Source organism: Mugil cephalus, chromosome 3 (genome assembly GCF_022458985.1).
Source record: "Mugil cephalus isolate CIBA_MC_2020 chromosome 3, CIBA_Mcephalus_1.1, whole genome shotgun sequence".
Taxonomy (NCBI): Eukaryota; Metazoa; Chordata; class Actinopteri; order Mugiliformes; family Mugilidae; genus Mugil; species Mugil cephalus.
This window is the reverse complement of record NC_061772.1, coordinates 31,067,144-31,087,380: the sequence shown is the minus strand read 5'-3', so window position 1 is coordinate 31,087,380 and position 20,237 is coordinate 31,067,144. Positions and strand designations below refer to the sequence as shown.

The window sequence follows — 20,237 nt, the reverse complement described above, 5'->3', positions numbered from 1 at the left end:
GGGATTTCTTCCTGAAACAAACCTCAGTTTTCTCATTGTTGATTAAAGAGTAAATATCACTGTGAAAGAATCTAAACTCAGACCTGTGTCATGTTTCTGCTCTAGATTTTATAAAACATCCATCCTGAGCTGATTGACAGGATTTGAACCCATCAGAATTTCTTCTCCCGTCCTGAAAGTAGACGAAGAAAAACACATGAAACATTTTGACATCTGTCCACGAGCTGAATGTGAAGAGGAAACAGGCCAATATATAGTTGTGGGACTTTTTGACTTTGTCATAGTTGATCACATTCTGTCTGTTTTCATTCATAAAATCAACATGGCCGCCCAGAACCACATGGTCTCTCTACAGATTCTTCTAAATACTATCTGTACAACTGAGTACACCGAAACTGAGGAGAGGAGGGAGGAGCCAAACAAACGCACAGGTGATGGTGATTGGCTGAGGTGCAGCAGACTTTCACGATAACCAATCACAGGCAGAGTTCAGTTTAAACACAAACCACACCCACCAGCAGAGGGAAGCGGCAGCAGGATGTGGAGGAAAAGCTGCAGTGGAGATAAACCCGGTTCACGGGTCGACCCGGGTTTTTCTCTCTGACTCATATCTGCCTGTTACACTCAGACTGGATCCGTGTAGAAGCTCCATCCAAAACAAGCTGTGATCTTCTCCCATAAACACTGATCTGTGAAGGACACAGACTGTTGATCCTTTTCTTTCAATCAAACTAATCAAATGTGTTGTTACACGATGGTTAATGAAGCTGATAGATGAACAGTGACTGTGTTTCTGTCCAGCTCGTACAGCGACGTCTCACACTTTGAGCATCATGGCAGCGCTGTGCAGAAAAGGGGGATTTGGAGGCAGATATGAGGCTCTGTACAGGACACAGTGATTCATTCTAATATCAGCCTTTAGAAAGGGGCGGGGCTTTGACGGCTCCATTCTTCAGGTCATCAACAAACTGAAACTTTTTCTGTAAAGTACATGATGAAGTGTGAGGGAGGAAAAAACAGGTGGACGTCCAACTTTTTGAGCCGATGAAAGCGACTCATCTTACTAGAGTCTGAGGGGCAGTAAATATTAACAGTTCTGTGTCAGTGTGTTTCTGTATAATTATATATGCAACTGGCTGAAACCTGCTAAGAAAAAATTCTAATTATTAGACACATTTAAACTTAAAATAGGAAGAGTAACGCGATAGTTACTTTCCCTGGTAACTGCGCTGATGCTTCCCAGCCAGAAGGTCCGGGTTCGAGTCCAGCTCGGGTCTTTCTGGGCGGAGCTCACATGTTCTCCCTGTGTCTGTGTGGGTTCCCTCCGGGTTCTCCGGGTTCCTCCCCCCTCCAGAGACCTGCTCCTTAGGCTGGTTTACATTGACCCCAGGTGTGAGTGTGAATGTCTGTCTCTGTGTTTGTCCTGTGATGGACTGGACACCTGTCCAGAGTGGACTCCGCCTTCGCCTGATGGTGGGACGGACTCCAGCAACCCCCCCCCCCCCCCCCCCCCACCCCTGATGATCACAATGAACATGAAAAACATTAGTCTTTTTACTTTTAATAAAAATGTATATAGATTTATCCCATGGACTTCAAACGTCCCACAGAGGGTGTGTCTGTGATGTCACAGGGAGCCGAGGTCTCCATGGTTACGGCCCCTGAGTGACAGGTGAACATGCAGATCAGCAGCATTAGTTTGAATCATCGGCTTTAACAGCATCTAAACTGGGAAACTCAATAAAAACACGGTGAAGAGCTGTTGTGTGACTGAAGCAAGAGGTCTGAAAAACAGTCAGAGATATGTTTTATATTTTCACAGATATCAGCCAGAGAACAGAGAAGTAAACGTTTCACTGCTTTAGAAGAAACAACTGGAATCCAGACTCAGAAACCTGGTGCTGTGGTTCATTTAGTGTCAGCTGATATTAATTTATGCTGTTTTTACTGATGAAGTCACATCAGGTTCTGGATGTTGTTGTTTTGTCGTAGTTACAGGAACTATTTCAGTTCAGCGATAAATAACAATAAAATAATACAGTGAATGTTTGTTAACGCTACGTCTCAGTGAAGCTCTTAGCGTTAGCATCTTTTATTTAGCTGCATTTATCAGAGCTGAAACTAACTGAAACTGAGGCTGAAACACTTTTCCTATTAAAGGCTGTGTGGTGTAAAGAAGCTAAAGGTCACACTTTACTATCAGTGGAGCTTTTACCATATAAATATCAGTCCTTGTTTCCCTCGTGGGTCATTAAAGTCTAAATCTAAATGCTCTCAACCAGCTCCTAAATAAACTTTAAATTAAAAAGTCAAGGAACTATATTCAATTCAATTCAAACTACTTTATTTATCCCAAATAGGGAAATTCAGTTTGAGTCTCCAGTCAGACAGCACGCGAACAAACAAACAAACAAACAAACAAACAAACAAACAGGGCAGCACATAAAGCAACAGTTCCCTCTGTCAGTAGCAACAACATCCAGTCCCCAATGCACCACAGTGCAAAGAGTCACAGGACTAAAAATAAATACATTTCCACATTGTGACTGGAATAAATCAATGACTAATTGCTGCTAACAGTAGCATTTAGCAGCTTGACTGAGGAGATAAAGAAACTGGTGCATCTGTTTTCCTTGGAGGGGAAAGACAGCGACATCAGGACGGTGCTAAATCAAACCTCGGCCTAAGAAACGCTCAGGTTTACCTGTGACCTGTTCTGCTTCTGGACCACACGTCTTTCTAGAGGTGAAGTAAATCACATGAGCAGTGTGTATGCAGTAATATTTGCTTTGCTAGGATACGTTAGCTCATCTTTTTATTACTCATCCGATAAACTAGGAGAAATGAGGAGGTTGCTTTAACGTCACTTTACTGAGTTCATCCTAAACTTGAGGCGTGTTTCTCTCTCCTTTCCCAAAGGTCCTCACATGACTCAGAGCGCTGAAGGAAAAAGACCGAGTTTGTCATTGTGTTGTTGTGCGTGAAAAATGGGAGATGACGGCAGGTTTATCATCACGAAACTATGTGGCACCGAAATATCTATATCTAACAACAAAGCCTCTGGTTTTATCTGTGTTATGGAGTCTTTGAACTTTTTATGAGTCTCTGGCCAAACACGTAACCATGGTCCCCTCCTCACCCTCCTCACCCCTCCTCACCCCTCCTCACCCTCCTCACCCCTCCTCACTCCTCCTCACCCCTCCTCACCCCTCCTCCCCCTCCTCACCAAGGAATCACTTCCCAGTTAAACTCAACATGTGCCAACATCCTGGACTCTATCGCTCGTCTCAAACTCAAAACCCCCCAAAACAAACTGTGCCCTGGTGAAACACCGGCTGCATCCGTACTCTCAGGAAACCGTGCAGAAAGGCAGATCCCAGATCCCAACACATCACTCACACAAATGTGACGAAGCAAGAACCAAATACTTCTCCAGTTTCATTTCCAATAGTGCCAATAATCCAAAGCTTTTATTTAACACCGTGAACTATCATTTGTCCTCCTGCAAACAAGTTCTCCAGGTTTTTCATCAGCAGAGTGGAAGCCTTCAGAAACCGGTCTGCTCCTCCTGCTCCTGTCCCCCTTCCCCCCCCGACAGGTGCAGATCCTGCAGATCCATCCAGGTGTTCACACACAGTGATGTGATGTGTCTGGTGGCTGCGCCCGGGGAGTTTGCTCAGGGCGCCACAGCCATGGACGGGGCGGGAGTTGAACCTGTGACCCTCTGAACCCCCCTCACCACTGCGCCACAGCTCCCTTCTTCTCTCGGTCTTTGGTTCAGTCTTTTCTGGTCTAATTAAGCGATATTAACATGTTTAGACTCTTTTTAAGAAAATGAAATCAAAGAAATGCAAAGACAGGCAGCGTCCAGCAGGTGGTGCTGTTTGTTAGAGTTACAGTTTATTTGTCAGGACGCATCTAAAAAAACAAACAAACAGACTAAACCCTGTGGAGCGAAGCTTTTCTGTCTTTAAAGCATGAAAACTGAATTTAATTTTCTTTCACTTTACCTAAACCAGCAGACATGAAGCCGCCCTGGGGGGTCGACCCGAGCAGACGGATGAGTTTTTCCTCCCTTCGACCTGATGGTGCAGTGGAGCAGAAACCTGACGGAGGTTCAGAGGAACGTTCTGCTCCGGCTTCAACATGAGTAAATAAAGGCCGGACCTGCAGGGATGGGAACCAGAACCCAGGTGGACACCATGAAAACAGCTTCAGTGGAACAGTCAGAACTTTAACTGGGTTTAGGTTCGGTCTGGTTTTGGTCCGATGTGGTTTCAGAACGGTTTCACACAGGTTTTAACAGATTTTAGACTTTATATTTGAACTGGTTTCAGCGTGATTTGGAACTGGTTTTAGATTAGACCTGGGCTAGAATTTAGTTTGGACCTGGTGTCAGACTTGGTTCAAGTTGTTGAACTGGTTTGAACTTGGAGCAGTTACAGACTCATCAGGTTCAGTTCAGTTTTTAGACTGAATTTGGATTCATTTTAGACTGGTTTCAGATTTGAGTCTGGACAGGTTGAAACTGGTTTGACTACAGTTTGGACTGTTTCTATTTTGGAGCTGGTTGCAGGTTTGAACAGAGTTTGAATTTTAACTGGTTTGGACTTGGTTTCACACTGGATCTGAATCTGGTTTTAAATTAGACCTGGACGAGGTTTTGTTCTGTTTTTGGCCCGATGTTTGGACCTGGTTTAGAACTGGTTTTAGTTTCTGTATTTGAATGGGTCTGGACTTGGTTTCTCACTGTTTTACAAGTGGTTTCAGACTTGGTTTGATGCTGGATGTTGTTTATGTTATCTCTCCCTTCCTCCCTCCCTTCCTCCCCCCCTTCCTTCCTTCCTTCCTTCCTCCCTTTCCTGCCTTCCTTCCTCCCCTCCTTTCCTTCCTCCCCTTCGTGGAATTGTTGTCATATCTTTGATCTGGAACCAGGTGACATGAGATGAGGAGTTAAATGCTGCAGGTTGTCATCAGTTCATCGTCTGTGATTCAAATCTCTGCAGCTTCGTTGAGCTTCGTTTCACTTTCATCAGATTTGTTGCAGCTGATGATGAGTCAGTTCTCAGATTCAAAGAGCAGCCGTGAACTTTTGACTTCAGTCGATAAAAATGTTATCTCCACTGGTGAAATGAAACCAGCTCAGGCTTCACTAACATGACTCGTTCCTTCCTTCCTTCCTTCCTTCCTTCCTTCCCTCCCTCCTTCCTTCCTTCCTTCCTTCCTTCCTTCCTCCCTCCTTCCTTCCTTCCTTCCTTCCTTCCTTCCTTCCTTGCCAGTCTCTCATGGAACCAGCTCAGTCTTCACTAACCTGACGCCACTTTCCCCCTAATGAGGTGATCTTAATTGGGATTAGAGCGTTTATTGAGCCACATGACCAGGTCAGATAATCCCCTGAAAGGGACCCAAACATTCTTTGTGAATAAATCTCATTCGCCTGCTCCACTGAGTCCACGCAAACACTCACTCCTCCCACTCCAGGAACTCGGTTCGACCGGTCCTGCAGACCTGCGACGCCTCCTTCCTCTTCCCTTCTTCTTTTTTTTTTGCTCCGGTGTGTACTTGTGACTTCCAGACGTATCTGTTGGTCCTGGTATCTGAAGCATGTTTCTCACGCTCTCTGAGGTCTATAAGAGGCGTGAGGCGGCGGGTCGGCTGCAGACGGACCGGAGGACTCACCATGGGTAAGACTCGCATTCAGCCTCCGCATAGAAACGTCTGCAGGTCGTCTCTGATCATTCACTTTAATTATTACAATACATGTTGACTCTTCTGAAAACTGCAACTCTCCGGTTCTACTGGTTTCTGTGTCTCGCTCTTTCTTGCTGTCTTTATAATGGACAGGTGTCTCTTTGTGGTAGTTTTCTGTCTCTTCAACCAAAGATTTAATTTAATTGTTGTGACAGGACCTGATTCTCTCTGGTTCAGGGTTCAGAAGGAAACAGGTTAAAGTCTGTTCCACAGCAAAGAAACAGGAACATTATGTTTTTATTTGAGCTGTCAAACGATTTTAATTAATTCTCATTAATCAGATTAATTCTGATTAATCAGATTAAATCTCCTTCATGTTTAATCTCTATTGATTCGTTTCATTGTTCATAAACAAACAGACTCCAGGAAGAAGAGAATAAATCTGCACTGAACGTGTTGATTCAACACCTTCGACAGTTTCTTTTTGTGTCTTTTTTGTGTCCACATCAATGTGTCCCTGTTGCTACGGAGACAAACTAACTTGTGGACATTGTCCAACCAGAGGAGAGCTGACGCTTCTTATTGAGAACAGTGTCTCCCAGTGAACAGTGGCTGCAGGAGTGGACACATATTAGCAGCAGCATTGGCAGCTTGTCTTTGTCTTGGTTTGTCTTGGTTTGTCTCCAGCTGTTAGCCGCGTTAGCCCAAGTGCTAGCAGAATCCCCGGCTAACGTATGCTTGGCTTGGTTCATGTGCTGTTTGAAGCTGGAAAGAAAACTCCTTCCTGCAGAGTGTGATGATACTTTATGTGTCTCCACTGGTCCCTCTTGGTGTCTTTGTCCTCAAATGTCCCATGGAGAGGACCAACGTGCTGTTTAGCGTCTTCCATCTTTATGGGTTGGTTCTGCTGCCTGTCACTACCGGATCAGCTGGTGCTAACGCTAACGCTACTTGGACAAACTGAGACACGTTCACAGTCGTTCTGCTGCAGATGCTTCACTGATGATGGATTAATCCATGTTCACTCATTGAAGATGAAGTGTTGTGTCCTTGTGTCCAGCTCAGAAGACGGCTCTGATCGTGTTCGCCCACCAGAGTCCAGCTTCTTTCAACGCCGCCGTCCTGGACGTGTCTGTTCAGGAGTTGACCCAGCAGGGCTACAGGGTCATCGTGTCCGACCTTTACGCCACGAACTTCAGAGCCAACGCCACCAGAGACGACATCATCGGTGAGATGCCACCAACCTCCAAACCCACATAGTTCACTGTAGATAACTGAGAGATCAACGAGAAGGAAGGACGGTCACATTAAAAGCCTCCAGAAGTTTCTCTCTCTCTGATTCTGGTTCTGGTTCTGGTTCTGGTTCTGGTTCTGGTGGTGTTCAGGGGACCTGAGGAACCCGGATCTGTTCCAGTATGGAGAGGAGACCATGTGGGCCTGGAAGGAGAGACGCCTCAGCTCTGACATCATGGAGGAGCAGAGGAAAGTGGAGGAGGCGGAGCTAGTCATCTTCCAGGTCAGACAGACTCCACCCACCCTCCGTCCCTCCCTTCCTTCCTTCCTTCCTTCCTTCCTTCCTTCCTTCCTTCCTTCTTCCAGCTAAATGTTCTGTCTCCATATTGTTCTAGTTTCCTTTGTACTGGTTCAGTGTTCCTGCCGTCATGAAGGGCTGGATGGACCGAGTCCTCACACAAGGCTTCGCTTTCTCCCTGGAGAAGATGTACAACAACGGCATCTTCAAGGTTAGTTTGATCTGGTCTGGAAGGAAGGAAGGAAGGAAGGAAGGGAGGAAGGAAGGGAGGAAGGAAGGAAGGAGGGAAGGAGGTGGTTCTAGTCTCATGTTAAAGCGGTACCAGGACTAGTTTTAGAGCTTGACTCTTTCTTCCCTGTGTTGTAGGATAAGAAAGCCATGTTGTCTTTCACCACTGGAGCAACACAGACGATGTTTCAGGCCGACGGCATCAATGGAGACATCAACGTCACTCTGTGGCCTCTGCAGGTGACTATTTTTTCATTTTTCTGTTATTTTCAAAATGTAAAAGGTGAAAATAAAAGGTGATTTTGTTTAAATTGTAAAGGGAATGGTCTGTAACTTCATGGCTTGTGGACATCGTTTCATTTCCCACTTGCCTGAACCCTCCATGGTTCCTCGGGTGGTTTATGGGACGGCAGCAGCTCTTTGAGTAAATGCTGCATGATGTAATACGTCATTTTCTTCTGGTTCCACTGATAAAAGTCATTATAGGATTCAACCAACACAACAACTTGTTATTTTTCACTGTGTTCCAGCTTTGATTCGTCCAGAACTAAACCACTTAGAGAGATTCTGACTGTAGTGACGGAAACTTCAGAGTCTTGTCTTTAAACAGAGACTGAGACCATGAATGAGCTCCAACATGTTCATGAGCAGCGTTCAGTTATTTGGCTACGTCCTAAACAGGCTGGAATGATGAGAGGTTAAATGTTTGGTTGCCTCTTACATGCTTCTTCTTCTCTGTTTCCTTCAGAACGGCACGCTGCATTTCTGTGGTTTCCAGGTTCTGGCTCCTCAGATCTTCTGGAGTCCGGCTCACTGTCCGGCCGCCGGTCGAGCCGCGATGCTCGAGGCTTGGCGAGCTCGGCTCAAAGGCCTGCAGGAAGAGAAGCCTTTGACCTTTGCCCCCTGCGAGCTCTTCGACCTCAGCTTTGCCGGGGGGTTCCTGCTGAGGCCCGAGGTGAAGAAGGAGAAAGAGCTGCAGCCGTTTGGCATCACCACGGGACATCACCTCGGGAAACCGCTGCCGCCCGACAACCAGACCAGAGCCTCGCAGGACCAAGAGCCAGGCTGCAGCTCCAACCTCTGACATGTGAGACGCACATGTTCCTCTTTTACTGAAGCTGAAATAAAAAAATAAAACCCTCCTGAAAACAATAAACTAGTAGTTTTCTACTTCCTACAGATTTTAAAGTTAACTCCAAATCAAATCTACCCTCGATAGCCCACAATATTTAATCATAGAGGGTCTGAATAGTTTCTGAGTGGAGCTGGAAGGATGTTTCACTTTGTGGTCATGAAGAAAAACATCTGTAAAAAATAAAGTTCTTTCAACCAGAGTGTTGTCAGTGTGTGAATGAAGCAGCCACAAACCTGCCTGACGCCTCCGTATGTAAAGGGGAGAAAAAACTACAACGAATCTTAACGTCTGCATGTGTTCACTGTTTCATGTTGGAAAGTAAAGAAAGGAAACATGCAGAGAGGTAAAGGTACCGGGGGTGAAGACTAAAAATAACTACTGCCTGCAAAGAGACACAAGGCAACTAAAACTAGGCACATAAAGAGACTCAAAATAAAAGCTATTCATTGCCATTATTTAGAATTTAAATGTCCAACGTCTGTTTTCTCCCCTTCCCCTATTACGGAGGAACATTTTAAGTAATTAATCTGTAATAAAAGTTAGAATTATTCCCATTAACCGTGGATGCTCCAGGCCTGGATGACGCACATGTGCATACGAGACATGTTTACTGTACATTCTACGTGAATATACGTAGAACTATACATTTTATTTCATTATATTTCATTTTATTTTATTTTATGTTATTTTTTCCTCATTTGGTTTCATGGTTGTGTTTATATTCCAGAGGGGGGCCGCACCATAGACTGAACAAGGGGTGGAACACATTACTTCATCGGAAAACATTGTCTCTGAAATAAAGAAAGTCTGTGTGTTATTTCCGTGTGTGTAACTAATACATATAAATTATAGTCGTACACTTTGGTTGAATGTCGTTAATTGTTTATTAAACTTTAAATATTTACCGTCGGATCTCCCCAGTGTGCGACAGATGGTATGTCCTTTATGGGCGGGGCTGACCGTGAGGGGGCGGGCTCAGCTGTATCATAGACTGTAAGGGGGGGCGCACATTTTATAATCGGAAGACATTTTCTCTGAATTGTAGAAATTCCGTGTGTTTAAAGTTTTTAATACACATAATAGCTTAAAATTCTTATATATTTTGATTAAATGTCATTAACGGTTTATTCATTTAAATTTAACTATTTACTGTTGGATCTGAGAGCGGTACAGACCCCCCCCCCCATCCTGTGGGTGGTACAGGCCGTGATGACGGGGGCGGGGCTCCCGGGCTGACCGTGAAGAGGAGGCTGCTTGTTGTTTGTTGTTTTGTTGAACCGTTGAAAAGCTTCGCTTGACTTTTACCAGATAATTTAAGAGGTCGAACCGAAGGGACGCGTTAGAAGCGAGCGGTTTACTCCCGGAACCTGAAAGTATCCGCGGCTCGAGGTTATAATCTGCTCCGTGGAGGGAAAAGAGCCCGGCAACGGCAAACATGAAATGGATGTTCAAAGAGGATCACTCGTTGGGTGAGAGGCGGAAGCTGCTGCTCATGTTGTTTTGATGATTTATATATATATTAAAAAATATCACCACAGATTTAATTTAGCCTTTAACTTAGGCCACTAGCAAACGATTTGGGTGTTTAAGAGTGTGAGAAGTGTCGCTAATAAACGGGTCGTGGCCTCAGCTCGGCCCTGTCCTTCAGGCTCCTGCTGCTGCTGTTGTTGTTGTTGTTGTTGTTGTTGTTGTAGCTTTGTGTTTAGCTCAGACCGAACATTAATATTAAATGATATTAAAGACTCTGTCTCTGCTTTAAAAACATATCGGCCTCCTTTGTGTTCTCCAGTTTGATGTTGGATATTGACACAGAGCAGAAAACCACGAACAGCTGTTTGTTGTTTGTGCGTCATGACGTAGGGGCATGTGACGTATTTAGGAACAAGCTGTAAAATCTGTCTTTAAAGTTTAGGGCTGCAACAAACGATTTATTTATATCCAGTTGATTCATTTCTGGATTATTTTGCACTGGTTTCTGTTATTTTTTTGTTTGTGTGTTTGTTGAATCCTATAATGACTTTTATCAATGAAACCAGAAGAAAATGACATGTTGCATCATGCAGCATCTACTCAAACACAACTGGTGTCCAGAGCTCTGATTGGTTCATGAAGCTGCTGCTTTCCCATAAAGAGGAACCATGGAGGGTTAAACAGGTTCATTCTGGAGTTATTGATAAGCTGATCTTCATAGTCACAAAGATCCACTCATCATCTGTGGTTTCAAGGTTCAGGTTCTTTTTAAAACCTTCTCAGCTTGTAGAAGGTGTAGCTCGTCTCTTTGTTGGTCTTTGATTAACCTGTTCAGTGACTGATGGACTCAGCTGGAGCTAGTTGCAGGTTTTTCTTAATCGATGCATCAGCCTGAGAGTCTCACAGAGCCTCTTTCAGAAATTGATTGTTGTCGTGTTCCTGTCTGCACCATTCGAGCTTTAAACTCACCAACACTGACCTTCAATCATTGTATTCTCATATATTCAAACATTTTAAATGTATTTCTCTTGTTTTTCTGCAGAACATCGGTGCATAGAATCCGCCAAGATCCGCAGCAAGTACCCTGACAGGGTCCCGGTGAGTGAATAGGAAGGATCATCTGCTCCAATATCAGTCAATACATGTTCATGGTCTTCTGCAATAAAGTCTAATTAGACAGAAAATGTATTAATGGGTATAAAATCCGTCAAGTACCACATACGAAATTTCTTTGAGTAACTATTGATGAAAATTTAACTCAGAAACAACATGTAAATCTTGGATACAGAAGGTCGATGAATTTTGTGAAAAGTTAATACGTCTCTTACAGTTTGAGTTTTTCTCAATTATTGTCATATTGTCTGGGGCTCTATCTATCCATCCATCTTTTCTTTCTAACTACTCCTCGTACAGAAGAAACTCTTTAGATTAATTTCTCCCTCCATCTCACTAGAATCTTCTGCCTCTGGCTGCAGGACGAGTCTCTGAACTCTGTTGTAGCTTCTCAGTGGACTTGTTGTTTTTCTCCATGAACGGCTTCTTTAAGGACGTTCTGTTGTAAACTATTCATTGTTTGTGTTTCCTTTTTTAAATATGCTGTAAATAAATAACTAAACTAAAACCAAAGAGCTGGTTTGGATGAATCTGACGTGTTGAGCCTGTGTGTTTGCTTCCAGGTGATCGTGGAGAAGGTGTCCGGGTCTCAGATAGTCGACATCGATAAGAGGAAGTACCTGGTGCCCTCGGACATCACAGTGGCTCAGTTCATGTGGATCATCAGGAAACGCATCCAGCTGCCATCAGAGAAGGCCATCTTCCTGTTTGTGGACAAGACGGTGCCTCAGTCCAGGTCAGATGTGACTCTTCAACAAAATCAGCCTTAATTTAACCCTTCATAGGCCTCTTATTGAAATATGTGGAAATTCACAGTGTCAACTCCAGGCTGATATTATACAGGCCACAAGAAGACTTATTTACTTTTGTGAAATTTTTCAAAACTTCTAATTTTCCGACCTTGTAGACCACATTAGACCCTGATTAGACCTGACAGAGTTTCCTTGATCTTCTCTGATTGGCTCAATGAAAACCACATGACACTAAACCTCACTGAGAGGAACCAGGAACCACGTTACCACATATGGTTCCTGGACCATGGAGGTTTAACCATAACATATTTAATTAAAATGAGCCATCAATAAATAATTTAGGATTTTGGAGATATCGAGCTAACATTAGCCGCTACATTAGCCAAAATGCTATGAAATTAGCTGGTATTTAGCCTTAATGAGCTAAAGTTAGCCTAAACTAAGTCATTTTAGCTTTCGTGTTATTCTCAAGAAGATGTTAGCTTATTCAAGCTCACATTAGCTGGTACATTAGCCAAAATGCTATGAACCTAGCTGCTATATTATCTTAAATTAGATAAGGCTAGCTATCATATTACACTTAACAAGCCTTTAACCTAAACAAGGTAAATTTAGCCTATTCAAGATGGCATTAGCCGCTAATTAGCCTAAATGAGCTAAAGTTAGCTGTTGCAATTGTCTTAAGAAGATAACTTTAACTGCTAAACAAGGTAATTTTAGCTTCAACAAATCTCATCACGATGCTAACCTAATTAAACTCATCTAGCCTCTGCATTAGCCAAAATGCTATGAAATTAGCTGCTGCAATGACCTAAATAAGGTAAATTTCGCCTATTCAAGATTGCATTAGCTGCTACTTAACCATGATGAGTTAAAATTAGCCTAAACAAATGTTATTTTAGCCTGTTAAAGATGGCATTAGCTGCTAATTAGCTTAAATGAGCTAAAGTTGGCTGTTGTCTTCATGTTTCAGTATCACGATGGGGCAGCTGTACGAGAAGGAGAAGGACGAGGACGGCTTTTTATACGTGGCGTACAGCGGCGAAAACACCTTTGGTTTTTAGCAAAAGACATGAAGCCACAGCGTCCAATCACAGTCCTCACCTGGCCCCTGAAAACAGCGAGGGAAACCCCAGAGAGATTCAGACGGGAACACACCTGGAGGACAGATCAGCTGACTGGATAAACAAAGCAAATGCACCTGTGTGTTTTTTAGTTTTTATTCTGGCTCGTGTTGCACCAGATGAATCTGTCGCGTTACATCCTCTGTTCGATGTTTTAGTGTTTGAATGTTTTAGAAGGAATCTTGATTTTATTATTTTTCTCTGTTTAAACCTTGAAAACCAAGTTTGTGTGAATGAGATTTTCTGCTTTCTTTCTATATTTAAAGGACTTTAATTTAATTATTTGAAGGTAAGGTAGCTGGATGACCGTACCAATAAAAAGATACAAATAAAACTGACTCCTATTTTTTCTTACACTCCCTGAAATAAGTTTAATTCCTTATTTCTTGAACAAAAAGTTCACATAAAACAACAGGAAGCAACAAGATCAGCTGAAAAGTTTCATTACATTTGTTTTATTAGCAAACGTGACATGAATTTACCACATGTGGTTCCTGGACCATGGAGGTTTAATCATAAAATGTTTAATGAAAACAAGCCATCAATTAATAGTTTAGAATTTGGAGATGTCGAGCTAACATTAGCCAAAATGCTATGAAATTAGCTGCTAAATTTGGAATATTTGTGATAACATTAGCTGCTATTTAGCCTTAATGAGATAAAGTTGGCCTAATCTAAGTCGTTTTAGCTTTCATGTTATTTTCTCAACAAGATGTCAGCCTAGTCAAGTTCACATTAGCCAAAATGCTATGAAACTAGCTGCTGTTTGAAATAGATAAGGCTAGCTATTCAACCCAACAAGATAACCTTAACCAAATCCAGTGACTTAACAAGCCTTTAACCTAAACAGGGTACGTTTAGCCGCTAATTAACCCAAATGAGCTAACGTTAGCTGCAATAGTCTTAAGAAGATAACATTAGCTGCTAAATAAGGCCATTTTAGCTTCAACAAATCTCAACAAGATGCTAACCTAATAAAGCCCACCTTCGCTTAGCGAAATTGCTATGAAGTTAGCTGCTACATTGCCCCAAATAAGGTAAATTTAGGAACATTTATTTAAGATAGCATTAGCTGTTACTTAACCTTGATGAGTTAACATTAGACTTCAACATCAACATTCATCTTATTTAGTCTATTGCAACAGCTAACATTAGCTCATTTAGGCTAATTAGCCGCTGATGCTATCTTGTTGAATCTATCTTGAATAGGTTAAATAAACCTTGTTTAATCTCTTGATTTGGTTATGGTTGTCTTGTTTTTGTTTTGTCTAATACCATAGCTAGATTAATCTAACTTAAGCTAATATAGCAGTTGATTTTATAGCATTTTGTCTAATTTAGCAGCTAATGTGAGCTCAATTAGGCTAACATCTGGTTGAAATTAATGTGAAAGCCAAAATGACCTTGTTTATGCTAATTTAGCAGCTAATATTATTTTGTTAAGAGTATTGCAACAGCTAACGCCAGCTCATTTAGGCTAAGTAGCGGCTCTAAATTTCCCTTGTTTAGGCAAAAAATAAATAAATAGCATTTATCTAAGATAATATAGCAGCTGATTAGACTTAGAAAACCTTTATTCTATGTTCTATAATTCAATAGTATTTTGGCTAATGTAGCAAAGTGAGCCTGATTAGGCTAACATCCTGTTGAAACTAGTGTGAAAGCTAAAATTACCTTGTTTATGCTAATGTAGCAGCTAATGTCAGCTAATGACATTCATTGTAACTCTATCTCACTTAACCAGAAACATGAATGATGATGAAAATAGTTTTTTAGACTAATTAAAACAACACAAAGATTGAAAGCTAATATCTAGAACAATATTTAATCACTAAGAAGCTGGGACCGAACCTTTGGTTGACTGTTATTCCAGAATGTTCGTCCACTAGATGGTGTTGGAGAGTCAGGGCCGATGGATGGGCCAATACAGCCTCATGGCTGGAAAGCTTCAGAGCTAACACACTGGCATTTTGTTTTCTGTTGATCCGGACACATCTCCTCCTTCCAACGCTAGCTGAGTTGAGTGTGAGCTGTTTCTCTTCACATTGTAAACTAATGACTGAATCAGGTCTCATGTGAATCATTATGCGGTTCGGTTTTCAGATGACCTCAGCCTTAAAGCTGCCGTGGATGCGTTAGTTGACTGGTTAATGACGTTGGACCCCAGGTCAGTGACTGTGACTGTACATGGCAACAGCATCAGTCAGTCACCAAACATCTGGACAGTGACCGTAGTCGACACACACAGGTGGAAAGTGTTTGTGTCAGGGTCCATCAGCGACTGACCCCCCTTTCCTGTTTGAGCAGGCTGCTATCAGACCGACCAACAACATCCCGACTGACACATCACATGACCTCAGTTCATTCACAGTACATGTTATTAACGTCAGGAAGAAGGTGCAGAGTTCCTGTCTGCAAACAGGGCCGTGATGTTGCTGCTGGTCTATACTACTCTTTGTTATTATTTTAATTTACTTGATATTTTATTTGAATTGTATTTCATATATCATCGTTCTTTTTACTTGTGGTTCTTAAGTGTGTGTTACATGTGCAGATAAGGATCATTAAAGTCTATTTATTGAACATGTTTATACATACATTCACTACCTGGCCAAAGAATGAAGTCTCCACCTGGATGTAACTGATCCAATAGTTCAGAGCCTCCTGGTGGATCATTAGTTCATGGTGATTATCTTCAGCAAGTTCTTTAAGACCAACTGATGCAATGAGGAGCTTCTCATTTCCTCTACATCCCGTGGTGGTGGAGAAGATGTTAGTCTGGTGGAGGAGATGTTAGTCTGGTGGAGGAGAAGATGTTAGTCTGGTGGAGGAGATGTTATTCTGGTGGAGGAGAAGATGTTAGTCTGGTGGAGGAGATGTTAGTCTGGAGGAGATGTTAGTCTGGTGGAGAAGATGTTAGTCTGGTGGAGGAGATGTTAGTCTGGAGGAGGAGATGTTAGTCTGGTGGAGAAGATGTTAGTCTGGTGGAGGAGAAGATGTTAGTCTGGTGGAGGAGATGTTATTCTGGTGGAGGAGAAGATGTTAGTCTGGTGGAGGAGAAGATGTTAGTCTGGTGGAGGAGATGTTAGTCTGGTGGAGGAGAAGATGTTAGTCTGGTGGAGGAGATGTTAGTCTGGAGGAGATGTTAGTCTGGTGGAGAAGATGTTAGTCTGGTGGAGGAGATGTTAGTCTGGTGGAGGAGATGTTAGTCTGGTGGAGGAGGAGATGTTATTCTGGTGGAGGAGAAGATGTTAGTCTGGTGGAGGAGATGTTAGTCTGGTGGAGAAGATGTTAGTCTGGTGGAGAAGGTGTTAGTCTGGTGGAGGAGAAGATGTTAGTCTGGTGGAGGAGATGTTAGTCTGGTGGAGGAGATGTTAGTCTGGAGGAGATGTTAGTCTGGTGGAGGAGATGTTATTCTGGTGGAGGAGAAGATGTTAGTCTGGTGGAGGAGATGTTAGTCTGGTGGAGGAGAAGATGTTAGTCTGGTGGAGGAGATGTTATTCTGGTGGAGGAGGAGATGTTATTCTGGTGGAGGAGAAGATGTTAGTCTGGTGGAGGAGAAGATGTTAGTCTGGTGGAAGAGATGTTAGTCTGGAGGAGATGTTAGTCTGGTGGAGGAGATGTTAGTCTGGTGGAGGAGGAGATGTTAGTCTGGTGGAGGAGGAGGTGTTAGTCTGGAGGAGATGTTAGTCTGGAGGAGGAGGTGTTAGTCTGGTGAAGGAGGAGATGTTAGTCTGGTGGAGGAGATGTTAGTCTGGTGGAGGAGAAGATGTTAGTCTGGGGGAGAAGGGTCAAATCATTGGCTGCATCAAGCAGAGAAAACATCTAGAAACTACTAAACTACTGGGTTAAGACCTTTATTAAAGACTGGAAGGACAGTGGAGAACCATGGTCTACCAGGAAGAAATAAATCCTGATTGATGGAGAAACGTTTGGAAGAAAAGCAGCAGTAGAACTCAGGGCTGTGTTTAAAAGTGAAAGGACGCTTATGTTCACATGGAAGCTTTTTCTGGTCGTTGTTTCACTTCCTCGTGTCGTTTCTCTGAACCGACTTTATGTTCCACGACTTCAAATTCAGACAAAGAAGAAGAAGAAGCTGCAGGGAAATTACTTTCCTTAAAGTGAATGAACCCTTCGGCCCTCTGGGATTCTGGGAGATGAAGTTTATGCCCGTGGCATAAAGTAGAACTCAGATATCCAGGATAAGTGACTAAGCCTGGGATCAGCAGCAGACATGGATTCATTAAACCAGGTTAAACTAATCTTGGCTCAGTGCGCACACGGCTCCTCAGACAGACAGATCACAGATTCACTGACAGTGGTCGGCTGGTCAGACACCAAAACGTCTTAAGTTATTTCAGGTAAAATACATTCTGTTGAATAGAACCTGTAATGGCAGAGACACATGATTTAGAGTTAAATTAACATGGGTCTGCAATGGTAAAGGAATGTGTATTATTTTATATTATTTGGCCCATTGTGCTGTTTACTGTGTACAGGCCTCACATTTATCTGTTCATTTAAGGTGGATTTGTCCTGCATTTATTTGTGTGTTGTATAATATGCTGTGAGCTCTGTGTGACTTCAGTTTACTGGCTTTGATTTATTCTTATTCAATAAAGGAACATCATGTCACTCTCTGATGTGTATTTATATGTGTGTATTTTATATATAGTCTATGGAAACTAAACCATCTACTGACTGAAAAATCATCTCTGAATCGTCTAGTTGAATGTGATAACGATGTGTAGTGGGCAGTGGAATAAATATTGGTTCCATTTGTGGTGACTGAGATTAAATAGATCCTGGAAGTTATCCTGGTCTGGAGCAGGTTAACTCCACAGGATAAATCTCCATGGTAACTTATGTCACAACATATCCCACTTTTGTGCGACCGGATCATAAAATAAGATCAGATCAGTACTTTATTGATCCCATTGGGGAAATTCAAATGTTACAGCAGCACAACAGCGACCAGAAAGAAATGAAACAATTAAATAAATTAAATAGGACAACAGGCAACAAAAAGTACAGTAGTAGTAGTAGTAGTTGTGCGTCTACATGTGGGCTCAGTGAGGTCAGAGCTGATATCTGTGGCCACTAAGCAGCGTCTGAAGCTTCACTTCTGCTCTGGGGTGAATGATCCTCTGAATGCAGGAGATGAACATCAGAGAATGAGAGCGATTGTCCAACATTAAACAGATTTTGTCCTTCGTCCTCCTCTCAGCCACTGTTTCCAACCAGTCCAAGTTCAGTCCCAGCACCGAGCAGCTTTCCTCCCCAGTTAGTTTATTCCCCCCCATCACACCACAGGGAAGGAGAGCCCACTGGCCACCATAGACTGGTAGAAGGTCTAGAGGAGTCAGTCTCCTCAGGAAGATCGTCCTGCTCTGTCCTTTCCTGTAGGGGGCGTCTGCATCATGTGACCAGTTTATAGTTGATGTGGACCCCAAGGTTCTTGTACGAGTCCACAGCCTCCACCTCCTCACCCTGGATGGTGACTGGGACAGGACTCCTCCGGTTCCTCCTGTGGTCCTCCACCACCTCCTCGTCTGACTATGGAAGAGTCGTCATCATGGATAAGTTCATCCAGGATAACCAACATATCCAGGATTAATCCCTTATCCTGGTTTTGTGCAGCAGCCCTCTGGTCTCTATGGAGCTTTACCTCCTGCTGATGTCTTTATTTATTCTTAAATGACTGAATTACTTTATATTGAATCATAGAAAAACATTTAATGAAGGAAACAGGAACGTGAACCAGGAGTTAGCAGGAAGTAGAATGTGATGAGGTTTCATGTTTCTCGTGGAATAAGGAAGTGTAGAGTGTTTTTCTTCCGATGTCTTTAAAAGTGAAATGTGTTGGAGGATGTTCTAAGAAACACTGCCACGTTCAGGACAAGAAACGTCTTCCCGTCAGGCCCAAACTTTCTTTTCATTTCCAGTCTCAGTGGTGGAGTTTCTTACATTAGAGCTTTTATCCATCATCATGTTTCAAATAGAAAACAAGATAAGAAGGTTTAGAAAGTTTAAAACTTCTTAGATGGAGAATCAAAAATTGTACTAAAAAGAAATGTTTTTGGAAATAGTCGGTGGGTTGTGGGTCTATCTCCCGTGGTCTTAGGTCTGGTTCTGGAAGGGAGCGTGATGTGTTCTTTGAGGTGGTGGTGGAATCCTGGTGGAAACAGGAAGCCAGGGGAGTGAGCGGAGGATGGGGATGATGAGGTTTGGATGTACTGGAGCCTCTGCAGGCTCTTGCTGGGGATCCCGATGAGAAGTTGCAGTAATCTAGTCTGGAGGAGACAAAGGCACGGACCAGGTGGTAGACGTGGGATTCAGAGTTGATTTGATTTGTGACTGTTGATGACAGAGTGATACTGGAGCCAGAGGAGGTGATGCTGGTTATGGATGATGATAGGGTTTGGTGTGATCTGACACACCAAGGTCATGTACCTGCAGGTTGGTGAGAGGGGCAGAGTTTGTGATGACCAAGTCCAGGGTGTGTCCTTCGATGATGTACAGTTGTGAGAAGATTTGATTTCTCAGAGATGAATGACGAGTTTGGTTTGGATGGTCGGTAGATGAGGAGGAGCAGCACAGGGGAAGGGAACTTACATTTAAATGCAAGGCATTCAAATGAAGAGAGTTCGGGGAGCGGCTGCAGAGATAGTTCCAGATCACGGCCATGGATGAATAAGTCTGGGGCCGTGGCATGAAACCAGGATAAGGATTAATCCAGGATATGTTGGTTGTGTGTTTTTCCTGTTGGTGAAATGTGTACAAAATCTAAAGGTTAAAAGGTTATTTACCAGATGTCAGCTCGTAAAACCAACTGGACGTCAGGAGATAAGTTTTCCTTGTTCATGAATGGTGGTTCTTGGGGATAAGAATCACATATAAGGCGACAGTTTTTGACATTGTTCTTTCTTGTAATAAACCCTTTTAAATGCAAGAGAAGACTTGTCAGTGGTGATCACACTGATGTCCTCCCTGGTGATTAGCATAGTAGGATGCTAACAAGCTGCTAAGAAGTAGCATATTAGGAGAGTAGCGTGCTAACAAGCTGCAAAGAAGTAGCACATTAGCAGAGAGGAATGCTAATGAGCTACTAGAAATGAGCAGATTGACCTGAAACCTAAAAGCACAGTTCAACATTTTCATTGAACTTGATGCAAAAGTTGGATCCAAACTTC

General features: G+C 42.9%; 2 protein-coding genes across 2 annotated transcripts; both read left to right on the top strand.

The window, feature by feature from the left end:
- Positions 1-5,447: 5,447 nt before the first annotated feature.
- On the top strand, positions 5,448-8,784 carry nqo1 (NAD(P)H dehydrogenase, quinone 1). The gene is made up of 6 exons (XM_047581221.1): positions 5,448-5,684; positions 6,752-6,919; positions 7,077-7,207; positions 7,320-7,433; positions 7,589-7,690; positions 8,199-8,784. The coding sequence occupies exons 1-6, from the start codon at positions 5,681-5,683 to the stop codon at positions 8,532-8,534; spliced, it is 855 nt and encodes a 284-aa protein (XP_047437177.1). The 5' UTR covers positions 5,448-5,680; the 3' UTR covers positions 8,535-8,784.
- A 1,029-nt stretch (positions 8,785-9,813) lies between these two features.
- On the top strand, positions 9,814-13,378 carry LOC125005695 (gamma-aminobutyric acid receptor-associated protein-like 2). Its single transcript, XM_047581222.1, has 4 exons — positions 9,814-10,054; positions 11,098-11,153; positions 11,732-11,904; positions 12,894-13,378. The coding sequence occupies exons 1-4, from the start codon at positions 10,021-10,023 to the stop codon at positions 12,982-12,984; spliced, it is 354 nt and encodes a 117-aa protein (XP_047437178.1). The 5' UTR covers positions 9,814-10,020; the 3' UTR covers positions 12,985-13,378.
- The last annotated feature ends 6,859 nt before the right edge of the window (positions 13,379-20,237 follow it).

Excerpts from the sequence above, each read along its gene's own strand:
- nqo1 (XM_047581221.1), top strand. Across the intron at positions 7,208-7,319 it reads CGGAGCTAGTCATCTTCCAG|TTTCCTTTGTACTGGTTCAG; the intron begins GTCAGACAGACT and ends ATATTGTTCTAG. Across the intron at positions 7,691-8,198 it reads TCACTCTGTGGCCTCTGCAG|AACGGCACGCTGCATTTCTG; the intron begins GTGACTATTTTT and ends TGTTTCCTTCAG.
- LOC125005695 (XM_047581222.1), top strand. The coding sequence starts at position 10,021 with ATGAAATGGATGTTCAAAGAGGATCACTCGTTGG. Across the intron at positions 11,154-11,731 it reads AGTACCCTGACAGGGTCCCG|GTGATCGTGGAGAAGGTGTC; the intron begins GTGAGTGAATAG and ends GTTTGCTTCCAG. Across the intron at positions 11,905-12,893 it reads AAGACGGTGCCTCAGTCCAG|TATCACGATGGGGCAGCTGT; the intron begins GTCAGATGTGAC and ends TTCATGTTTCAG.